The 25,532-nt window shown below is 45.3% G+C and overlaps 1 protein-coding gene across 1 annotated transcript; it reads left to right on the top strand.

Annotated features, from left to right (window-relative positions):
• Positions 1-404: 404 nt before the first annotated feature.
• On the top strand, positions 405-25,180 carry TM7SF2 (transmembrane 7 superfamily member 2). The gene is made up of 11 exons (XM_040409685.1): positions 405-476; positions 8,253-8,318; positions 8,413-8,609; positions 9,419-9,473; positions 11,131-11,325; positions 13,748-13,851; positions 17,513-17,632; positions 17,737-17,905; positions 20,535-20,615; positions 23,927-24,049; positions 24,776-25,180. The coding sequence occupies exons 2-11, from the start codon at positions 8,261-8,263 to the stop codon at positions 24,934-24,936; spliced, it is 1,263 nt and encodes a 420-aa protein (XP_040265619.1). The 5' UTR covers positions 405-476; positions 8,253-8,260; the 3' UTR covers positions 24,937-25,180.
• The last annotated feature ends 352 nt before the right edge of the window (positions 25,181-25,532 follow it).

Raw genomic sequence — 25,532 nt, forward strand, 5'->3', positions numbered from 1 at the left:
CTACATACAGACCCATGTAAGTAACATCTCTCCCTTCAGCCCCTCCAACATACAGTCCCATCATGTAAATAACATATCTCCCCTCACAGACGTCTCCTCTGTATCAGAGAGGCCCCGCCCATTAGACCACGAGACCCCGCCCTTCCCGTGACATCATACCTACCAGGAGCTAATCCATTCTAGTCACTCCTCCACCGTAACAGAATGTAAACAAGAGACTATCTTTCGTAACTTTATACCCACCTGTAGGCGGAACAGCTAGTTCCCATGGCAACCACTACAGCCAATCCACGTCAGAACTCAAGCGTGGCTCGAGCGTTATCTGCACGCGATTGGTTAGAGGAAGGCGTGGTCTGTCATGCCGGCTTCCGATTGGCTCCTGCTCTAGTGACACTATAGGAAGATGGGCAATGAGGAGATGATTGGAATTAAAGGGACAGTGACGTGACTTTGGAGTCACTGGGACAGAGCTGCAGGTAGGTGTGTGGCTGGATAGATGTAAGTGCGGCGCAGGCCTATAAGGTTGGGGTGGTGGACACTTACTGTCCCCGCTGACTGCATACTGTTCTAATTCTAGCAGGATGACTGGGGTTGGCTGCTTATCTTTTGAATGTAAAGCTTTATCGGTAAAGCCACATGATCTAATAACCAGAAGACTGTAGAGAATGTCATAGTCACAGATCATGTCCTGCAGACTCACCAGCAGAAGCCGCATGTCCTCCATTCTAATGCTGTCAGATACTGATATCAGTCTGCCCAGTTATACGTATACTGAGAATATAGTAGTATACAGTAGTGTCCTGCACTATGAGTATACAGTTGTATATAGTAGTGTCCTGCACTTTGTATACAGTAGTGTCCTGCACTTTGTATACAGTAGTGTCCTGCACTTTGTATACAGTAGTGTCCTGCACTGAGTATATAGTAGTGTCCTGCACTGAGTATACAGGAGTGTCCTGCACTGAGTATACAGGAGTGTCCTGCACTGAGTATACGGTAGTTTATAGTAGTGTCCTGCACTGAGTATACAGTAGTGTCCTGCACTGAGTATACAGTAGTGTCCTGCACTTTGTATACAGTAGTGTCCTGCACTGAGTATATAGTAGTGTCCTGCACTGAGTATACAGTAGTGTCCTGCACTGAGTATACAGTAGTTTGTAGTAGTTTCCTGCACTGAGTATACAGTAGTGTCCTGCACTGAGTATACAGTAGTGTCCTGCACTGAGTATACAGTAGTGTCCTGCACTGAGTATACAGTAGTGTCCTGCACTGAGTATACAGTAGTGTCCTGCACTGAGTATACGGTAGTTTATAGTAGTGTCCTGCACTGAGTATACAGTAGTGTCCTGCACTATGAGTATACGGTAGTTTATAGTAGTGTCCTCTACTGAGTATACAGTAGTATACAGGAGTGTCCTGCCCTATGAGTATACAGTAGTGTCCTGCACTGAGTGTACAGCAGTGTCCTGCACTGAGTATACAGCAGTGTCCTGCACTGAGTATACAATTTTAGGGGGCGCCAGCAGGGCCGCACCGCCAATTAGGGGGCATTTTTTGTACTGTCACATATGGTGGGCTTTATTACTACTGGGGGTCTTTGGGAAACATGCTCACAAGTAGGGGGCAGCGGCCAGGCATAGGGAGATGCGCGCTTCCTCAGGACAGCGAAACAGATGGATGCTGCGAGGCAGGAGAGAGGCGTCTCCCTTACCCGTTCCTCTGATAGGCTGCAGGCCTAGTGCCTGCAGCCTATCAGGGGCCAGTGCAGGCGGCGCGATGACGCCATTCCGCCGCCTGAGCCGTACAGTGCGGGACACAGGCCGGAAGAGGCCTGCACCACTTCACTGAGTGTGCCATGGAGGTAAGTATTAGTGTTTATTTTTTAATATGGTACAATACTTGTTACTGGCACATGATTGGGGGCATCGATGGGGGCACTTCTTACTGACACATTATTGGGGGGTATCTATGGGGGCACTTCTTACTGGCACATTATTGGGGGGCATCTACGGGGGCACTTCTTACTGGCACATTATTGGGTGGCACTTCTTACTGGCACATTATTGGGGGCACTTCTTACTGGCACATTATTGGGGGGTATCTATGGGGGCACTTCTTACTGGCACATTATTCGGGGGCATCTACGGGGGCACTTCTTACTGGCACATTATTGGGGGGCATCTACGGGGGCACTTCTTACTGGCACATTATTGGGGGCACTTTTTACTGGCACATTATTGGATGGCACTTCTTACTGGTACAATATTGGGGGCAGTAGATTGAAACAACAGCCCTCTGATTGGATGCAGAATAATAGCTTTATTCATACGGCAACTTTCACAATCAAGTGACGTTTCGGTCAAAAAGTGACCTTTTTCAATCACAAGTTGCCAAAGAAACAGATGAAAGGAAGAAGATGTAGGGGAATGGCAGGCTGCAGGATGGTGTATACATATGCAGCATATACCGAGGTATGTATACACCTTTCTGCAGCCTGCCATTCCCCTACATCTTCTTCCTTTCATCTGTTTCTTTGGCAACTTGTGATTGAAAAAAGTCACTTTTTGACCGAAACGTCACTTGATTGTGAAAGTTGCCGTATGAATAAAGCTATTATTCTGCATCCAATCAGAGGGCTGTTGTTTCAATCTACTGCTAGTTTTAGGCTGGGAGGCCACTACAACAGGCACCTGAACACCAGCAGACAAGAGTGCCGCGCCATTCCTTCACATTATTGGGGGCACTATGGGGGCATCTACTGAGGCCACAAAGAGGGGGTATTTTATATGGAGGGCTCTGTATAGGGGCATTTTATACTGGGACACATTGTGGTGTGTACTATGGGGAAGGGGGGAGTGGAGTACTATGGGGTCATCTACGGGGGCACTAAGAAGGGGTATTTTATACTGGCACATTATGGGGACATTAGCTCAACTGGGGGCATTAAAAGGGGGTATTTTTTTGCACTGCCACACATTATAAGGGGGCATTTTTTGTACTGTCATATATGGTGGGCTTTATTACTACTGGGGGTCTAAGGGAAACATGATTACTAATATGGACACTATGGGAGCATTGTTACTTCTGGGGCACTGTATGAGCACTATTACTACCATGTGTGTTCTAGAAGAGAATTATTCCTATTGGTGGGACTTTTGGTAGCACTATTGCTGTGGGGGCACCCTGTAACAGTATCAGCTTACCACAATTATGTTTGGGGGACGTTATGTTTACGCTATTAGTGTCAGGGGCACTATTTGCTGGGCGCAGTTATTTTAGGGCACTGTGTGCCAATAATTATTGAAGGGGGCAGTATCAGGGGGTACTAATATTTTCAGGGGATTTATCTGTATCTGCAGTATAGTATTGGGGAGCACAGCGGCACAGTATTGGGGGTGGTAGGATGATTTGTCCAGAAGATGGGAGGATGATGGAAAAGTAGTAAACTAAGATTTTTTTGGTCAAACTGCAGAGATGAGAAATGGCTGAAAAATGGTGGTCTGGTCTGAAAGGAGAAGATGAGGAAAGAGAACATCTACATCACTGGATGTAAGAGGTATGGGGCGCTGTATTAACCTGTATGCTCTGTAGTGGTGGGAGGGTGGATATAGAATTTGGCCCACCCTGGCCCCAGACTTCAGGTCACACTATGCGTGTTCTGAAATCTGGGGGCTCACACCCATCTACTACATTATTTATACTCAGAGAGTTATTACTGTGTTGTCTGTGGTGTTACATAGGACTGCAAATAATTTCTACTACATTATCTGTACTCAGAGAGTTATTACTGTGGTGTTACATAGGACTGCAAGTAATAGTAAAAAAAGGGAGTGTGGCCACAGGTGGGGGGGGGGGGGGGGGGGGGCACAATACTTGGCTTGCCCCGGGTGCTGGCAACCCATGCTACGCCACTGGTTACATAGTTAATATGGTTGAAAAAAGACATTCCATCAAGTTCAACCAAGGGATAGGTGGGGACTCATCTAAACCCTTTTTAAAACTGTCCACTGTTCCTGCTGTGACCACGTCCTGAGGAAGTCTATTCCACAGATTCACAGTTCTTACAGTAAAGAGGCTTTGACGCTTCCGGAGACAGAACTTTTTCTTCTCCAGTCGGAGGCAGTGCCCCCTTGTCTTTTGAGGGCATTTTACATGGAACAGTTTTTCACTGTATTTTTTGTATGGCCCATTTATATATTTGTATAGATTAATCATGTCCCCCTTTAGATTTCTCTTTTCAAGACTAAATAAATTCAATTATTTTAATCTTTCTTCATAACTAAGACCCTCTATGCCCCTTATCAGTTTAGTCGCTCTCCTCTGTACTTTCTCCAGCTGCAGAGCATCCTTTCTATGGACTGGTGCCCAGAACTGGACTGCATATTCCAGATGAGGCGGCACCAACACTTTGTAAAGTGGTAATATTACACCCCTGCCCCCCAGTCCTTGCCTCGTTTAATGCATGACAGTATCCTGGTGGCCTTAGAAGCAGCTGATTGACATTGTATGCTGTTTAATCTACCATCTACAAATGTACTTCACTATGACTATACAATTGTGTCCTGCACTATGAGTATACAGTAGAGTCCTGCATTATGAGTATACAGTAATATACAGTAGCGCCCTGCACTATGAGTATACAGTAGTGTCCTTCACTATGAGTATACATTAGTATACAGTAGTGTCCTGCACTATGGGTATACAGTAGTGTCCTGCATTATGAGTATACAGTAGTGTCCTGCATTATGAGTATACAGTAATATACAGTAGCGCCCTGCACTATGAGTATACAGTAGTGTCCTTCACTATGAGTATACATTAGTATATAGTAGTGTCCTGCACTATGGGTATACAGTAGTGTCCTTCACTATGAGTATACATTAGTATATAGTAGTGTCCTGCACTATGGGTATACAGTAAGTGTCCTGCACTGAGTATTCAGTAGTATACAATAGTGTCCTGCACTATGAGTATACACTAGTGTCCTTCACTATGAGTATACACTAGTGTCCTTCACTATGAGTATACACTAGTGTCCTTCACTATGAGTATACACTAGTGTCCTTCACTATGAGTATACAGTAGTATCCTGCACAATGAGGATACATTAGTATACAGTAGTGTCCTGCACTATGGGTATACAGTAGTATACAGTAGTGTCTGCACATATATACCTCGTTGCTGTCATGGATAAAAGGCACCGGTGGACAAATGGCACCATTGTGAATAAGTGATGTGAAAACTGTGGAGCACCACATGCCATTGATGTGAGAAGTAAATGTCAGCTACATGGGTGTGCGAGGGTCAGCTACAGAAGAGCAGCTCAACACCAAAATGAACCAGATGTGTGTCTAAAAGAACAGTTCAGCTCTGAAGAAGACAGACGGTCACTGACCTCTGCTAATGAAGTTGCATCAGCAGTATCAGAATTGGTAAAGGGTCATCTTCTCTGATGAGTCACATTTTCTGCTTCATCAAATGGATAGATGATGGTGTGTCAGGCGAGAAACATCAGAGAACAAACACTCTGCAACCATTGCTGGAAGAACACAAGCTGGTGGTGGCAGCGTTATTGTCTGAGGAATGTTTTCATGCCATTCTCTGGGCCCACTCATCCATGTGAAAGTCACTCTCAACCGATTTGGGTATGAATCCATCCTTGCAGAGCATTTACACCCATACATGCTGATTTTCTTCCCTGGGGTAGATGGGATCTTCCAGCAAGACAATGTGACCCTTCATACGGCTAGAAATGTCTGACATTGGTTGGAAGAACATGACCAAGACTTCCAAGTACTACCCTGGCCCCCTAATTTCCCAGACTTAAAGCCAATTGAGCATCTGTAGGACCACCTCGATCGTCTTGTTCGCTCTGTGGATCCTTCCCCACACAGTTGTGGGGCACACTGCAGTCAGCATGGCTCCAGGTACCTGTGACAACCTACCAGGACCTTATTGAGTCACTCCCAGCCCATCTAGCTGTTATCCATGCTCTACACGGCGGTAACACTGGATATTAGCTGCTGGTCATAATAATGTGACTTGACCATGTATGTCCTGGAGACAGCCACATCTGGTACTGATACATCACCGGTGCCTAGACATGGTTTAAAAGGAAATTCCACCGAAAATAAATTCTGATCTTCTATAGACATGTTAGAACAGGATGTTGTGGTGGCAGATCTTGAGTCGCAGAAATCTCTGAGGTTTAGCAGAACTGTACATGTGCTCTACAGACATTTACTACTTAGGTTTAGGAATTTAACTCTTCCTACGTAATATAGGCGCAGCTTATGGCCTTTAGTCCAGAGCAGGGGTCAGCAACCACTGGCACTCCAGCTGTGGTAAAACTACAAATCCCAGCATGCACATTTGCTTGGCCGTACTCTGACCTCACATAGAAATGAATGAAGCTCGCTGGGATTTGTAGTTTTCTGATGGCTGGAGTGCCAGAGGTTGCTGAACCCTGCACTAGAGATACCTTAAGAGCTCAAAGGTCACAAGTCCTTGATATCTGTAGCAGCACATGGTGAAGAGCAAAGTCCTATCTGATTGTGATGGGATACATAAAATGAAAACCGTATTAATGCCATCTACAGCTGGCTATAGTAAACTTTCATGTTGGCTAAGAAATATCAATCTTGAGAACGAAGGGGCAATACACCCCTTTATTTTTCCCTCCACATTTAGGCAGTCAGCTGCTAAACACAGAATGACAGCGCAGCCCTTTCAATTGATTGTGGTTAGGGGGTCCGTACACAATGGGGGTCATTTACAAAGACCGACGTTTAACTGCAGTCTTTGTTTCCCCCCTGCACCTAATTTATGATGAGGCTCAGGTCTCGTCATAAATTTGCCGCAGCTCCGGCAGTCCGTCTGCCTGGGGTAAAAACGACTCTAGCCCCCGACAGAGTCGTTTTCATTACGTTTTACACCTGTTTCTAGGAATAAAAGATAGTAAATGTGTTGGATCTGATGCCCCAGCCCAGCCCGCTCCACTCCCAAGTGGTGAACATATTGCAAAAATGCCCAAGATATATTGTTGCACGGGCATTTAAAAAGTCGCAAAACAGGGTCTTGTGACTTTTTTTACACCAAAATCTGGTGTAGCACCCATCATAATTGACCCCCAGTGTGGATAACCTGTGCTAATTACCCCAGGGCAGAGATCTATGCAGCAAGTACAGGTCACACACACTAAAACCTGTTTCATGGCAATTTGTGGTAAGCGTGCTACCACACGTCGCAGCGGTGCTGTGTTTTGGATGCAGCAAAAAATTGTGTGTAGTTTCTGCAAAATATATCTGCTTTTATGCCGTTTTCTTCCAGCAAAGGAAAACACACGGCAGACTTGAATTACACTAATGTAACGCAATTTCTTAATAAATGGAATTGATTTATTTTCCTTTGCTGGAAGGAAACGCAGCATAAGGCCGAATGCACACGACCGTGGAACACGGACGTGAGCGGTCCGTGGTATCCCGGCCTGGCATCCTGCTGAGAGCAGGAGCGCACGGCGTCATTGGTTGCTATGACGTTGTGCGCTTGTTGCTGACGCTGCAGTACAGTAATACACTGGTATGATCTATACGAGTGTATTACTGTACAGCGGCGGCGGCACGAAGCGCACGGCGTCATAGCAACCAATGACGCCGTGCGCTCCTGCTCTCAGCAGGATGCCAGGCCGGGATACCACGGACCGCTCACGTCCGTGTTCCACGGTCGTGTGCATTCGGCCTAAATGCTAAATTTTGCTGCAAAAACTGCACACATTTTTTTTTTATAATTCCCCCCCCCCCCCCCACCCACATCCAAAAACAGCACCCCCATGACATGTGGCAGCACCCTAATCCACATGCAGTTTTTGTTGTGTGGCAAGTACCCTGACTCAGTGGCATCCTTAGAGATTAATAAATCTGCTGGATGCCATGGTGAAAGGCGTTCTCTGGGAATTTTGATATTGATGGCCCTTCCTCAGGATGGGATTGAGCTGCTCCTACGGCCACAGGTTAGCTATAACTGTCCTAGGCCATGTTACTGATGTACGATGACGTCACTGCGGAAGGAGCCAGTGGAGCGCCGCAGCCTCTTTGAACAACTGAATGGTAGTAGTTTCGGGAGTCGGAGCCCTCCGATCTGATATCCTGAGGATAGCCCCTTTAAGAATGTCAATGCCAGCAGTTTGTTTTTGTATTTTGAATACATTTTTATTACTCTTATTATTCTACTAAATAAGAACATTTCCATTCTAGGAAGAAGGATGGCGGACAAGATAAAAACCACCCGTACCAAAGAGCTTGAGTTTGGGGGATCCATTGGTAAGCGTGTTTGACCCTCGGGAGGAAGGATTGCTCGACACTGCGGTATTACAGGCTTACTTAAAGATTTTGGTTTTCTTTTACCCGTCTGTAGGGGCCTTACTAATGTTGATATTCCTGCCTGGGACAGTCCTTTACCTACTTCTCACATGTAGCACAGCCGATGCCAGCGTATTCCAGGTGCCAGGTCCTCTACCTCCGCTGGAGACCTTGTGGAATCCATTTGCTCTGACACTGCTGCTGAGCTGGATGTCTCTGCAGGCGGTGCTATATATGTTGCCTATGGGAACGGTATGTCAACTTTTTGTGTGTGTTTGTGTGTGTAACAACGCCCCTTACTCTAGGGCTACACAGCGACACTTGTCGCACAACAGTTTTCGCGGGCAGGATCGCTGAGTTGCGGTGATCCCATAGAAATGAATGGGATCACTGCAGCAGTTGCAATAAATCCAACGCGACAGCTGTTGTGCGACCAGTGTTGCTGTGTAGCCCTAGCCTTACTGTCACTACAACATATGATAGATGTGGATGCTAAGAATACCTGCTAAGCATGCCCACTAACCTCAAACTCCATGCAGATGCTGTCCTTGGTTGGATTCGAACCTATGGACCGTTCTTGCCATCAAAGATAGCAAAACCCTAACTGATGCCTTTGGAATTAATGGCGGTTGGTCCATCGGTTTTGCCAGTATCGGCCCATGGCAGCCATGCTGGATGCATTTTTAAAAGGAACCATAGGGCTAGTGTGAACAGCTGCTAATACATGTCAGTCTAGATGGTAGGAAATATGATTTATGTTGTACCTGATCCATATTCCATGTGTATTCTCTGCACGTACCAATGGATGGCAAGACCGTTTTGCACAGGTATTGTTGTTCCTACTTATCGCCCTCACTGGGTAGAATAAAAGACAAGGTTCAGGTTGCCAGTACAGTGCATAGTGGTGGCCAGTCACATCACAAGACCTGACCAGTGGTCGCACTAATCTAAATGGTCTAAAAGTCTAAATTGTCATTTTAAAGCATCTGTGATTCATCATGTGATTTATAATAAAGCCATCCTACATATCAAGTCGTAACCAAGGAACGATCTCATTGCAGATAGCTGAAGGAATCACTCTGAGAGACAATACCCGTCTGAGCTATAAAATAAATGGTGAGTTCAAAAGGGTGATGGGTGATTTTCAGTTAATAGTTGCCAGCATCTCCAGACACGTTCTCCATGTTTAGTTGAGCATCTGGGTCTATAACATTACAGATACAGGTAAACCATAGTTTAATAATTAAAGAGGTGTTCTGGGCATTAAAGGGGTTGGCCCATGAACATCATCCATGGGATAGGTGATAAATGTATGGTCAGTGGAGGTCCACATGAGACAGAAGTTGGTTGATGGTTGAACAAACATCTGGTGAAGGTTCCTCTTACAGACACGGCCATACACACTTTTGTCCATATTGGCCATTACAGTTGTTCAGACTGCCCATACATGTTCAATGAAACCAGGTGATGGACGAAAGATCTTTCAGGGAATGTTCTTTCAAAGAAAGATCTTTCATTCACGAACAATGTTTCTTTGAACAAACAATCTTTTGTTCCTACTATTGGAAGAAAATATTAGAGGCGGACGGCTTCTTTTCAGATGATAATGGTCAGCTAAAACAATTGTTTTGGTAAATATCAACGTTCATTTTAGTTGAAGTCATCAACTGTAGACTAAAGGCCCCTTACACTGTGCAAACATCCAGCAGATTATTGCTAACAAGCACTCATAGGAACACTCGTTAGCGTTAATCTGGCGGTGTAAAGGTGCTGACAATTACCCAATGACCAAGCCAAACGCTTGTTCATCGGTTAAATAGCATCTTTCACTTAAATCACCATTTGCCGGCAGCAGATTGAGGTGTCTAAACAGCCTCTGCTGCCGGGAAACAATGATTCTGTATAGGGACGAGCGACATGAGTGATCGCTGCTTCCCTTTACTGTGGAGGAGATCGCTGCATGTCAATGTAAAGGTCTCTTCCACTGACGAGCAGGCAATTGTTGGGAAGGAATACTTCCTTCCCAACACTCGTCTGCTCAGTTGAGCAATGTAAAGGGACCTTTATGTGTATGGCCACCTTAATTGCTGGAAACTCCACCCTTCATGAGAACAGGGGTTCCCAAGTCCCCTGGGGTGGAGAGTGAATATGCATGGTCACTGCTCTATTCACTGTCTATGGGACAGTACAGCGCTTGGCTATTTCCGTCAGTTCTATAAAAGTGAATGGAGTGGTGCCAGCGCTATTGTCATTAGTGGGTGCCAGAGGCCGAAACCCTAGTGTTCATATATTTATCAGCAATCCTGTAGATAGTTGGTGAACATTGTTCACAGGCCAACCCCTTGAACTTTGGGGTAAGTAAGGGTACTTTCACACTAGCGGCAAATAACTCCGGCAGGCTGTTCCTGCGGGTGAACAGCCTGTCAGATCCGTGCTGCTGCTAGTGCACACGTACCCCCGGACTACCGCTCCGGCCCCATTGACTATAATGGGGGCGGGCTGGAGTTCCGGCGGCAGCACAGCAAACATGCCGAGAGGCGGCCGGAATAAAACTACGACATGTTGTTAGTCCGGGGGCACGCGTGCGCTAGCAGCAGCATGGATCCGACAGGCTGTTCACCCGCCGGAACAGCCTGCCGGAGTTCCTTGCCGCTAGTGTGAAACTAGCCTAAGGAACATGAATTTATTTATATGGTAAAGAGCTCATCAGTTTCCTAAAACTATCTTATGTTTCTACCTAATCAGGTTGGTCTGATCTTGTGTCTCTTGACAGCTTTTTATGCTTTCCTGGTGAGCGCCGTCCTGGCAGGCGTGGCAGTGACCCTCCGGTTACCCCTGTCTTATGTCTACGACCACTTCCTGGAGTTTGCTGTTGCCGCTGGAATCACATCTTTGGCTCTCAGTATCTTTCTTTACATCAAGTCTCTGGCAGCACCAGAGTCTGCACTGGCCCCAGGGGGCAATTCAGGTAGTGTGCATTAACCCTAAAAACATCGAGAAAACATCACACAACAATCCCTCATTAATACATCATAGAATCCACAATGGGGCATGGCGTCCCAGACCAGCACATCTGTGTAAGGCTACTTTCACATCTGCGTTTTTGCTGGATCTGTCATGGATCAGCAAGAATGCTTCCATTAGGATAATACAACCGTCTGCATCCGTTATGAACGGATCCGGTTGTATTATCTCTAAAATAGCAATGACGTTTTCTTTTGTGTCGGAGAAAACGGATCCATCACCATTGACTTGCATTGTGTTTCATGCTGGATCGGTCTTGGTTCATATCCCACAAGGCACTCAATAACGCTGCTTGCAGCACTTTTGTGTGCGTCATGGGAACGGAATGCATTCTGGAGCACTCCGTTCTGTTCACTTTGTCCCCATTGACAATGAATGGGGACAAAACTGAAGCGTTTTCCTCCGGTATTGATCATTTGCCACTTGATAGTGACCTTGCCTAGGCTACACTATGACTTTGTGTAGCGCTTCTGATTGAGTGACATCTGCAGTCCACAAATTTACATACGACCGAATGTATTCCATCGGACTGCAAATTAAGGCCTTATGCACACGACCGTTGTTGGGTTCCGTGTCCGTTGTTCCGTTTTCCGTGATTTTCTGCGGACCCATTGACTTTCAATGGGTCCGTTGAAAACTCTGAAAATGCACCGTTTGTCATCCGCGTCCGTGATCCGTGTTTCCAGTCCGTCAAAAAAATATGACCTGACCCGGGCGAGTTTTCTGCACGGGTGCAATGCATGAGTTGAACGCATTGCACCCGCACTGAATCCGGACCCATTCACTTCTATGGGGCTGTTCACATGAGCAGTGATTTTCACGCATCACTTGTGCGTTGCGTGAAAATCGCAGCATGCTCTATATTGTGCATTTTTCACGCAACGCAGGCCCCATAGAAGTGATTGGGGCTGCGTGAAAATCACAAGCATCCGCAAGCAAGTGCGGATGTGGTGCGATTTTCACGCACGGTTGCTAGGTGACGATCAGGATGTAGACCCGATCATTATTATTTTCTCTTATAACATGGTTATAAGGGAAAATATTAGCATTCTGAATACAGAATGCATAGTAAAATAGCGCTGGAGGGGTTACATTTTTTTAAAAAAAAATTAAACTCACCTTAGTCCACTTGATCGCGCAGCCGGCATCTCTTCTGTCTTCATCTTAGCTGTGTGCAGGAAAAGGACCTTTGATGACATCACTCCAGTCATCACATGATCCATCACATGATCTTTTACCATGGTGATGGATCATGTGATGGACCATGTGATGACCGGAGTGACGTCACCACAGGTCCTTTTCCTGCAATCAGCAAAGAAGGAGACAGAAGAGAAGCCCGGCTGCGCGATCAAGTGGACTAAGGTGAGTTAAATTTTTTATTTTATTTTTTTTAATCCCTCCAGCCCTATTTTACTATGCATTCTGTATTCAGAATGCTATTATTTTCCCTTATAACCATGTTATAAGGGAAAATAATACAATCTACAGAACACCGATCCCAAGCTTGAACTTCTGTGAAGAAGTTCGGATTTGGGTACCAAACATGCGCGATTTTGCGGAAAAATCGCGCATGTTCCCGCAACGCACCCGGACCTTTTCCCGCAACGCCCGTGTGAAAGAGGCCTTAAGCATCTATGCCAGAAAACTGGGGTACAAAACTTGTAAATTTTGGTGCAAGTCCCAGTTTACGCTAAAATTTGTAACTTATTCGCTGTCTCCTCACCGTCGCCACTTTTACCAAAAGTGGTCAGGCTGCTGGTGGGACTTCTGTGGCTCAACAACATGTGTACATGCAATGTACATGTGCAACGCTGGAGGGATTTATAAAGGTTCCTTGAAAAGTAAGGTTGTCTAGGTTGGCCATAGTAACCAATCAAAAGACAACTTTTACTTCATAGTCATGAAAAATAAAAACTGCAATGTGATTGTACAGATTTTCTCAGTGACTGTTTTCATAAATCTTCTGCATTAATTTTTTTTGTGCACAGATTGTGTCTTCTAGTAAAGGGATATTCCAGGATTTTAATATTAATGGGCTATCCTCATGATATCAGTGTCGTAGGTCTAACACCCCTCACCCTTGCTGAACTGCCTTTTCTGATCAGTGTTGGCTCCAGAACTACACAGCGCCGCCCATTGTGTAGTGGACAGAGCTGGTAATTGCAGCACTTCTCCCATTGACCACTACACAGGGGATGCCACTAAGGCTTACTGTGACACAGCTGATTGGAGAGGGGGTGCCGGCTGTCAGACCCCCACTGATCATATATAGATGGCCTATACTGAGGATAGACCATCAATATTAAAATCACTGGATACCCCTTTATTTCCGTTCTCATCTTGACAGTTTTTTTTTTTTTTTTCAGGAAATCCGCTGTATGACTTTTTCATCGGGCATGAATTGAATCCTCGTATTGGTTCCTTTGACCTGAAGTATTTCTGCGAACTTCGGCCAGGACTTATGGGATGGGTGAGTATTATTTTCAAAGACCTCTGAGTGGGAGAGCCAGTAAGAAAGATTTACTAATTTTGCACCAAAAAATGTAATTTATGCTTTGCACCTCATGTGTTTTGGAGAATTTCTGTACCTCTCTCAACAAGAGGGCGTGGCTTAGTGAGAATAGTGGCGTCGCTTAAGATGTGCCAAAATTGCACCAAAATTTTGGCGCAAGGTAAGCCAAGTGATAGGTAAAGTTAGACAAAATGTGGCACATTTATAAATGCTTTTATGCCACGTGCAGCGGTATTTGTCCGGCTGCCTCTCAGCATATTTGCCGTGCTATGGCCGAATCTCTGCCGGTACCAATTATAGTGAACGGGGCTGGACAAACCTCCAGCAGTGCACGGCTGCACACGGTAGTTACGGAACTAGGGTTGTTTCAGGTATCAAATTTTCGATACCCAATCGATACTTTTGTCTGGTATCGACCTCGATACCGGGATTTGACTTTTTTCTATACTAGGCTTCGCTATTGCGCAGTCTAGTATCAGAGAACATGGAGCGCGCTGAACTCAGCGCGCTCCATGTTCTCCTCAGCAGTACAGAGGAGAAGGAAGCAGTCTCTCCGTTCCCCCTGTGCCGTTGCTGCCGCTGCCACTAATGAGGAGAGAGGGGCGGGCGCACTGCGCCACCAATGAAAGTAAACGTTTAATACAAATCCAGGAGGCGGGTGCTGGATTAAATGTTAATTATCATTGGTGGCGCAGTGCGCCCTCCCCCCTTCCTCCTCAGTATTAAAATCATTGGTGGCCCAGTGCGCCCCCTCCCCTCAATCCCCCCAGTATTAAAATAATTGGTGGCGCAGTGCGCCCCCTCCCTTCAAGCCCCCAGTATTAAAATCATTGGTGGCGCAGTGTGCCCCATCCCCTCAAACCCCCAGTATTAAAATCATTGGTGGCAGTGGCCACAGAGTCCCCTCACCTCCTCTCATTGGTGGTGCAGTGGCAGCTTCTGATCGGAGCCCCAGCAGTGTAATCCTGGGGCTCCGATCGGTTACCATGGCAGCCAGGACGCTACTGAAGCCCTGGCTGCCATGGTAACATCCCTGATGCTGTGTGCACAGAGCACAGAGCAGCAGGGACAGTGTGAAGTCCAATTCACCCTAATAGCGCTCTATCAGGGTGAATAGAACAAGGGATGAAAGATCCCAGGTTATAGCCCCTAAGGGGGGAAATAGTTAGTAAGTGAAAAGAAAAAAAAATACTAAAAGTTTGAATTGCCCCCTTTTCCAATTTTACATATAAAATAAATAAACATATTACATATCACATATCGCCACGTCCGAAAAGTCCAAACTATTAAAATATTTTAAAAAGTCCTATGCGGTGAACGCCGTGACAGAAAAAAAAATAAAAAAACAGCACGATTCGCCATTTTTTAGTCACCTTGTCCCCCCAAAAATAGGATTGGACTGTTCTATTATGGGTCCGGGCATTCCATAAAATGCAGAATGCACGTGGCTTTTTTTGGTGTTTTATTTTTTTCGCGTGGTATCGAGTATCGCAATACTTTTTTATGGTATCGAAACCGAATCTAAATTTTGGTATCGAAACAACCCTATACGGAACAGCATGCCGGAGCCATTAACGCTAGTGTGAAACAGGTCTAATCACAGATTATGGCACACCCCATATTTGCTCCATAATGTGGGATTCTTTTTTGAGCTTCTTGCTGGAAGCTGAACTGGAGAAAAGGGGGCGCTGCTTAGTAGGATGGGGCCTCCTGTGTCCTGCCGGATTTACTAATGGTGTAATTAGAGCTTATAGCTAGTGTAGATCTCGGTGTGTCTGGCACATGAGATGACAGAAGATGCGCCAAGTTTGTTAAGAGGCCTGCCTATGACTCCAGTGCACTTTTTACTAAGACTACCATAGGAAACCCCCAATCTTAGTAAATCTGCCTCAGTATGTCTAAAAATGTACCAATAAATCCTGCACAAGTCACTGCAATAAATCTTGGTGCATCTGTAGACTGTCTAGTCTAAGGGTAGTTTCACACTAGCGTCAGACATCTCCGGCAGGCGGAGAGGTTTGGATCATTGCCAGACTCTACTTGATACCCGCTGGCCCCATTAACTATAATGGGGATTGGCGGAGATCCAGCCGCAACCTGGCAAATATGCAGAGAATTAGCCATTACCCTGCTCACATTATCCCACCTTTTAATGCTGGGTGTTCCTATCTGGCCAGCCAGTCTAATAAGATCTCAGTAGAAGAATAGGAGCTTCCTGACCTGAAGGTACTAATTAAAGAGGTTTCCATGTTTTTTAAGAAATCGGTTATTTGTTCTGTCCTCTGGAAGAAAGGCAGTTTAGTTAGTACTTTCCCTTCTATCGTCGCGTGCTCTCCTGCCCAGGTCCAAACTGGATGTGTGCCCTTCTCCTCCTGTTCAGCGGCATAATATTTATATCTGTAACCAGGGGTGTACATAGAGAAGCCCCCATAATGTGGACCGATGTCGTACATGTTGACATCGCACACCTAATCATCTTGGACAGGAGGACCTGGTTCTCGTTTAATTCCTTTCCACCATTCTTGGCTTTTCTAATGTTGTGCACCATAATTAAGGACTGGGACTGGGACTGGGACTGGGACCACTAGCTGCAGGGTTTCCGAGGTAGTCATCTGGGCTGTCCCTGTTACACAATGGACCCCTGTCCACTACTGAATCATGGAGTAATGGAAGAAGGTGGCCTGGTCTAAAGATTTAGGTTTTTCTTTTACATCATGTAGATGCCTAGGGAAATAGATGGCACCAAGATGCACCATGGGAAGAAGGCTAGCCTGCGGAGGCAGTGTGATACTCTGGGCAATGATCTGCTGTGAAACTTTGGGGCCTGGCATTCATGTGGAATTTATTTTGACACCTACCACCAACCTAAATATTGCTGCAGACCAAGCAAACCCCTTCATGGCAGCCGTATTCCCTAATGGCAGTGGCACTTTCAGCACAATAAGGGTCCATTCACATGTCCGTTGTTTCTTTCCTGATCTGTTCCGTTTTTTGCGGAACAGATCTGGACCAGATCTGGACCCATTCATTTTCAATGGGTCCTGAAAAGAAACGGACAGCTCAATGTCAGATTTTTTTTCAGGACCCATTGAAAATGAATGGGTCCAGATCTGTTCCGCAAAAAACGGAACAGATCAGGAAAGAAACAACGGACGTGTGAATGGACCCTAACGCACCCTGCATTCATTGTTCAGGAATGGCTTGAGGAACAGGACAGAGTTTAATGTGACGACTTGGTTTAAGTCCAGTTAAGCATCTTTGTAAAGTGCTGGAAAAATATGTCCGATCCATGGAGGTTGCACCTACCAATGTACTGGACTTATAGGGGTTGTCCAGTCATAGGAAAACAAGGCTTTTTTCTTCCCCCCAAAAAAGTACCACACCTGTCCACTGGTATTGCAGCTCAGCTCCATTGCAATGAATGGGACTGAGCTTCAATACCAAACCCAACCCATGGTAAAGTGTGACACAGTTTCTGGAAGAAAGCAGCCATGTTTTTCTAATCCTGTACAATCCCTTTAAAGGATCTGCTGATAACCTCCTGGTACCAGATACGACAGGATGTCTTCAGCGTGAATATCACAATATTACCCCTCTAACATTATATATTCCCTTCCAGTGTTTGATCAACTTGTGTTTCCTGATGAAGGACATCGAGCTCCGTGGCTCTGCCTCCCTCTCCATGATTTTGGTGTGCGGATTCCAGGGTCTTTATGTCATGGATGCTCTATGGCATGAGGTCAGCATTGCTATATGACATTATCAGGTTTATTTAGATGGAGAAGCACAGACCCCGATGTGTTTTAAACCAAATTAAGTTTTGTCTGCTTTCTCTGTCCATAGGAAGCAATCCTCACTACCATGGACATTGTACATGATGGATTTGGTTTCATGCTGGCATTTGGAGATTTATGCTGGGTCCCGTTCACATATTCACTGCAGGCATACTTCCTAGTCCGTCACCCACAAGAACTGAGCACTCTGGCTGCCATTGGCATTGTCCTTCTCAATGGTATGATTACTTTTCTTTGTGTTACACTGCATGTGTCAAGGTAGTCTTATAGGCCCAAGATCTCAGCATACACAGTATCTTTAAAAGTGATACGGATGATTGATATTATTTTTACATTTTGGAAGTTGTATTTTCATGTGGAGTTTGTATCTGGTCACCTACCAGTTAAATCATTTGACTGTAGTGAAGTTGAGGGTCCTCGATATTTATCCTTAAAACCAGGTAGGACCTGCTGGTTTTCCAGAGTCCAATGGTAGGTATGGTCTGTGTAAGGCCCCTTTTATATGTACGTAAAATGTTGTATTATACACACCAAATATAGTCTTAAAAAGGGGTTTTCCAGTCCTTTTCATATGGATGGCCAATCCTCAGGATAAGCAATCAATATCTGATTGGCAGGATCCAACACACAACAACCCCGCCAATCAGCTGTTTAGCAGTAGTGCTGGAAGTCATGGCAGAACTACAGCTCTTTCTATCGTGTGTAGTGGACGGAGCTGGTTAACGCAGCACTGCTCCCATTCTCGTCAGTGGACAGAGCTGGTTCCTGCAGCAGTGCTCCCATTCTCATTAATGGGAGCAGTGCTGCAGTAACCAGCTCCATCCACTGACGAGAATGGGAGCCGTGCTGCAGTAAGTAATCAGCTCCATCCAGTGACGAGAATGGGAGCAGTGCAGCGGTAACCAGCTCCATCCAATGACAAGAATGGGAGCAACGCTGCAGTAAGTAACCAGCTCCATCCACTGACGAGAATGGGAGCAGTGCTGCAGTAAGTAATCAGCTCCATCCACTGACGAGAATGGGAGCAGTGCTGCAGTAAGTAATCAGCTCCATCCACTGACGAGAATGGGAGCAACGCTTCAGTAAGTAACCAGCTCCATCCACTGACGAGAATGGGAGCAGTGCTGCCATAACCAGCTCCATCCACTACAAACAATGGATAGAGCTGTAGTTCTGCCGTGACATCCAGCACTACTGCAGAACAGCTGATCAGCAGCGGTGCAAGGTACTAGACTCCCACCAATGAGATATTGAAGGCCTATCCTGAAGATAGGCCATCAATATACAAGTACCAGAAAACCCCTTTAAAAAGCTATGGACACCTTTTGGGGGTTTTATTATTTTTAACTTGCATAATTATTCTTAACTTTTAATTACTGAATTCTGCTTATCTTGGGTAAAAATAATTCTTCCAGTTGGTCTTTATTAAAAAAAATTCAATCGTTCGTCATCTACAGTCTTCAGTTTTACTCTCTTTGCAGACTGTTCATTCTGCTTTTCAGTGATTTCTGTCAGAGGACTGATTGACAGTTCAATATTTAGTCCTTATCTATGATCTTCTGACACCTCATAAACACTCATTTAAGTTGAAGTCTTGATTTGATAAGAATTTAGCTTAAATAAATATTTATGAGCTGTAAGGGAACTAGAGATACGGGCTACAGATTGAGACACTGGAGAAGTATTTTCACTGTTAGGGTGGGTTTGCATTGGCGTTATTGAATTCCGTTATAACTATATTTTCCGTCATGTATAACGGAATCAAACGGAATCATTATGTGTCCCCATAGACATGCCTCTCAAAGGCTTCCTTCTGCATTCCGTCCTAGAATTCCGTTATAACGGAACCTATAACGGAATTTAATAAGGCCAATGCGAACCCGCCCTTAACCCGCTCGTCGACCTAGATTGAAGTGGCAGAGCAGTTTAATGGCACCTTAAACTGTATAATTACCGTACTACAGTCTAGACGGCAAGCAGGTTTACGGTGAAAAGGACATGGTGGCCTCTTCAAACAGCTGATCGCCATATAGTGTCAGACCCCCGCCAATCTGATATTGATGACATATCCTGTAGTTAGGTCATTAATATCTAAGCACTACACAACCCCATTAAAGGGGTTGTCTCACTTCAGTAAATGGCATTTATCGTGTTTACACCGGGAGATGTGCTGCTGACAAATTACAATTTTTGGTGCCTCATGAAAGATCCGATCACCTGTTTTGGGGTGATCGGCAATACATTTACACGAGCCATTTATGCTTTGCATGTGTAAAACGGCCCTAACCGTGGACTATAGTACAGGGTGTAACTCCTGATCACAATGAGATAAGTCACGCAGTATATTTATAGCCTTCTTGTTTTAGGTAGGTAATTCTACAGGTGAAACTCGAAAAATTAGAATATCGTGCAAAGTTCATTTATTTCAGTAATGCAACTTAAAAGGTGAAACTAACATATGAGATAGACTCATTACATGCAAAGCGAGATATTTCAAGCCTTTATTTGTTATAATTTGGATGATTATGGCTTATTGCTTATGAAACCCCAAAGTCACAATCTCAGGTACCCTTTGCTCAGGGGGTATGGATTAATTAGCAGACTAGAGTGTGACACTTTGAGCCTAGAATATTGAACCTTCTCACAATATTCTAATTTTAAGCTGCATTATTGCAATTCCTTTTAATTTGCATTGCTGAAATAAATGGACTTTTGCACGATATTCAAATTTTTCGAGTTTCACCTGTCGATGCTGCTTCTTACTGTATCTTGTTCTTCCATAAAGTGTGAGTACACAATTATTTTTATATGAATTGATCTAATGAAATCCCATAAATGTTCTCACAGCCGTTGGATACATCATTTTCCGAGGGTCTAACTCACAGAAAAATGCCTTCCGAAGAAACCCCTCAGACCCAAGTGTAGCTGGTAAGAGAATAAGGAGATATCAAGTATAGATTTTGTGCAGTCTTCATTGCCTTGAAGTGAAATGCAACAAAGGAACCAAGTCTCTGCACACCTTGGGGCAGATTTAACCTGCCTTCAAAAAGTGGTAAAACAGGACTTTACACCACTCACTCCAGTTTTGACATATGGGTGGAAGATTAGGCGTGGTTAGCTATGTTTCACTCCAGATTTATTACTGAGACTTCCAATAGGAGAAAACTGACTTCAAGTAATTCCCTTTATGATCCATCTCCCTCCTTATGTCTTAAAGGGTTGACCAGGACTTTACAAGTGATGGACTATCCTTAAGATAGGACATCAGAGTCTGATCGGTGAAGGCCCCACACGCCACGCCCCCACCGATCAGCTATTTTGCAGTAGCTTTGGCATCAGAAGTCCACTGTTAATGGACAGAGCTGCTTACTGGAGCATTGCTTCCATTAACTTGAGTGGGAGCAGCGCTGCAGTAACTGGCTTCGTCCACTCCTTTAGATAGGCCTTCACTATCTGATCTGCAGGGTTCCACCCCTCTCTATTGATCAGCTCTTCTGTAGTAGTTCTGGTGCTGAAGATCACAGCTCCATACGTTGCACACATGTGAATGGCAGCAGCACTGTAGTAACCAGATCCGTCCATTACATAGTGGATGGAGCTGTGTAGTTCTGTCACTGTCTTCTGGAGCCACTGCAGAACAGGGGGTGCAGAGTGTTGGACTCTCATCGATCAGACAGTGAATGCCTGTCCTGAGAACAACCCCTTTAAGTAAACGGGTACAATTTGCAAAGAGTTATTTAAAGGGCATCTGTCAGCAGATCTGTACCTATGACACTGTCTGACCTGTTACATGTGCGCTTGGCAGCTGAAGGCATCTGTGTTGGTCCCATGTTCATATGTGTCCATGTTGCTGAGAAAAATTAAGTTTTAATATATGCAAATGAGCCTCTAGGAGCAACGGGGGTGTTGACATTACACCTAGAGGCTCTGCTGTCTCTGCAACTGCTGTGCCCTCTGCACTTTGGCAGGATCAGGTATGATGATTTTCACAGCCTGGCCCTGTCAATCACAGTGCAGAGGACACGGCTGTTGCGGAGAGAGCTGAGCCTCTAGGTGTAACAGCAACGCCCCTTTTGCTCCTAGAGGCTCATTTGCATATATTAAAACTTAATTTTTCTCAGCAATGCGGACACATATGAACATGGGACCAACACAGACGCCTTCAGCTGCCAAGTGCACATGTAACAGGTCAGCCAGTCTCATAGGTACAGATCTGCTGCCAGATGGACTTTAACTCCTTAGTGAAATAAATTGGTATCAAACTGGATCTTTTAGACACTGGTTACATTTGAACCCTTTCCCCAAACTAGGTGATACATTTCTTATGATCTCCTAGAAAGTAAATGTGATGTGCAGAAAAACTGGGACTGCAAGCAATTTATCTTTAATAAGAATCTGTCACCAGCGACCTCCCCATCACACTGTTTGCACAGATACATAGCTGTGGTTCATCTGATTAAAACACTGTTTTTCTTTTGTTGAGCCCAGGTTCCGTTCTTGAGTTATGATACTTTTTAATATGCAAATTAGCCCTTAGGTGCAACGAGGACGTCACCTTTGCTCTTGCTGCACCCAAGCCCCTCTCCTTTCTGTGGCCAGCCCCTCCCTGGCTGCTTTGATTGACAGGACCAGGCAGTGGCAGGGCAGCCAGAGAGGGGCTTGTGTACAACACCAGCAATGGTGACGCCCTCGTTGCACCAAAGACCTAATTAGCATATTAAGAAAAAGTATCAGAATTTGGGAACAGAGCTTTGGATCAACAAAAATAAAAACAGCATTTAAATCAGATGAACCACAGCTATGTGTCTATGCAAACAGTGTGATGGGGAGGTCGCTGGTGACAGATCCCCTTTAAGTCCAAAATCTTGTGCTGATTAAATAAATAATATATCTTAATAGAGCTCCAAATATTGGTCTTCCCCAAACATAGTCAAATGAAAGGCCATCTTTCTGAATGCTTACAGCCACTAATAAGGGGAGCTAACAGAAGAGGTGTATATACAGCAACCACTGAACTCATTAAAGTCTGCGGCCGTTCAACTAAAAAACGTACTTTTATACATATGCTAATGAGCCTCTAGGTGCTATGTGGGCGTCAATTCAGCACCTAGAGGCTCCGTCCACTGAACATTTATGCCGCCCATGTTGTTCTTCTTGCTGCCCGCCCCGCTCCTCTTGACTGACGTCCGATTCCCTGCATCTCAGTCTAAATCCCGCCCCTGCGCAGTGCTCTTCTGTATTCAGCGCAGGCGCAGTGACTGTCGGACGCGCTCCTGGCGCCGGCTCCCTCACTGCGTCGACTACGTCACATTGAGGAAGACGGCACCAGTAGCGCGGCCTTCACTCACTGCGCCTGCGCTGAATACAGAAGTGAACAGCGCAGGCGCTGGATTTCCTCAACGATGCATGAAACTTGGACATCAATCAAGAGGAGCGGGGCGGGCAGAACGGAGAACCTGGGCGGGATAAAGGGTGAGTAGACGGAGCCTCTAGGTGCTGAATCTACGCCCACATAGCACCTAGAGGCTCATTAGCATATTTTAAAAGTGTGTATTTTAGCGTAACGGCTGCAGGGAGAAATGTAGAAAACACACTGTTATGTAGTGCTGACATTAGCACATCGCTATATCAGTCAGCTACATAACAGTATTTATGGTGGTAGAAACCCTTTAAAGGGTTTCCCGGCTTCCTATATTGATGACCTGCTAGTAGCTGCATGCACGCGCCGTTATAAACAGGCCAACCCTTTTAAAGAGATTGTCTAGTGGGATAATATTGATGGCCTATCCTCGGGATAGGTCATGAATATTAGATCGGCGGGGGTCTGACTCACGGTAACCCCACTGATCAGCTATTTCGAGGGGTTACGCCGCTCTTGCTGCATCATCTATGCACCGGTAATACAGTGTAACTACAATCGCCTGTCCCATTCACTTGCCAGGAGTCCGCCCCTCGCCAATCTGATATCGGTGACCTATCCCGGATTATAATACTGCACAACCCCTTTACGACCTTGTCTTTGGTAATTATTATTTCTCCATAATATTCAGGTGTCTAGGTGGGAGCTGTATATATTGTGCTCGGCCATCCATAAATAGCTGAACAAGTAGAGTCTCCTTGAGAAAGATGACCCAGTATATGACTATGCAGTGGAATAGTACTTATACCTCTCTGACATATCCTTGCACGTCAATGTGTAAAATTTTCATTTTGTAAAACACTTCTTCCATCGATCTTAGGATTGGAAACCATCCCAACAGCAACAGGAAAGAAGCTTCTTGTATCTGGATGGTGGGGTCTTGTTCGTCACCCGAATTACCTTGGAGATTTAATTATGGCCCTGGCCTGGTCACTGCCGTGTGGTGAGTCACTATAGTGCTAAAAGTGCAAACATCATCTGAATAGGCCGTAATAACTGGAGAGGACGGGACAATGGAAGCAAAGTCTTAAAGGGATTATCTGAGATAAATAGAGGATAGCACGCCTTGTTCTAGGGTTTAGTTTCTTTTAAAAATGATCCTTCCCTCCTGAACCTTATTTAAAATTCACACAATCACATTCAATGGGGGGGAAATACGCTTCATGCGACGTCAGTATTTCCCGGACTGAACACTGCCCTTGTGACACGAACTCACAGCATTATAATGATTTTGAATTCTGCGTGTTCCTGTACTCGCATATTGCCATCAGTACAGTTCAGGACAGCTTAGTTCAGCCAGGAACACAGAGCATTATACGGCATTATAAGTTTGTGTCGTAGGAGCAGTGTTCAGTCCGGGAAATACTCTCTGTGTGAGAATACGCTCATGTGAAATGGTCGTCAATATTTTTATGCACAGAAGAAAAATGTGGCCAGCCTACAACTATCTATCTAGTGTGGGCAGCTAAAAGGAACATGTCCACCTAGACTGAGCGCTATGCTCTGAGGACAGTACAAGGCAGAAGCTGTAATGACCCACTGGTCTTCTCCTTGGGGTCCCCGGCAGCCAGGCACCCGACCTGCTCGATGGCAGGAGCTTTAATCCTGTTCCGTACATGTACAGCTCTTGGTCGTAATGAGGTTTACTGACAGTGTTTATTTCCCACAGGTCTTGGTCACATCTTACCATACTTCTACGTTATTTATTTCACTGGTCTCCTGATTCACCGCGAGGCAAGAGATGAGCACCAGTGTTTGAAGAAGTATGGCCTAGCCTGGCAGGAATACTGTAAAAGAGTTCCTTACAGGATATTCCCATACATCTATTGATTCATCCATCCGACAACTCCTAGTTCAGCTGTAGTCTGGCAAAGGCAAGAAAAACAGACTGCTACCTGCAGAGATGTGAATGGTGTACGATTCATTATGGAAACCGCAATGTTATCTGAAAAGTTAAAAATGGCTTAAAGGGAGTCACTAGGAAATTCACTGTTCAACCAGGGACAATGCCTTCTAGTACTAGCTCAGCTCAATGTTGCTTCACACTGGAGAAAAAGTACTTGTAATCCATATGCAAATGAGCAGTTAAAGAGGACCTTTCACCGATTATTACTCTATGAACTAAGTATACAGACATGTAGAGCGGCACCCGGGGATCTCACTGCACTTACTATTATCCCCGGGCGCCGCTCCGTTCTCCCGCTATGTCCTCCGGTATCTCCGTTCCCTAAGTTATGGTAGGCGGAGTCTGCCCTTGTTCTTCTGTAGCGCTGGCCAATCGCATTGCAGAGCTCACAGCCTGGGAGAAAATAACCTCCCAGGCTGTGAGCTCTGCGCTGCGATTGGCCAGCGCTACAGAAGAACAAGGGCTGACTCCGCCTACCATAACTTAGGGACTGGTATCTCTGCCTACTATAACTTAGTGA

This window comes from Bufo bufo, chromosome 10 (assembly GCF_905171765.1).
Source record: "Bufo bufo chromosome 10, aBufBuf1.1, whole genome shotgun sequence".
Lineage (NCBI taxonomy): Eukaryota > Metazoa > Chordata > Amphibia > Anura > Bufonidae > Bufo > Bufo bufo.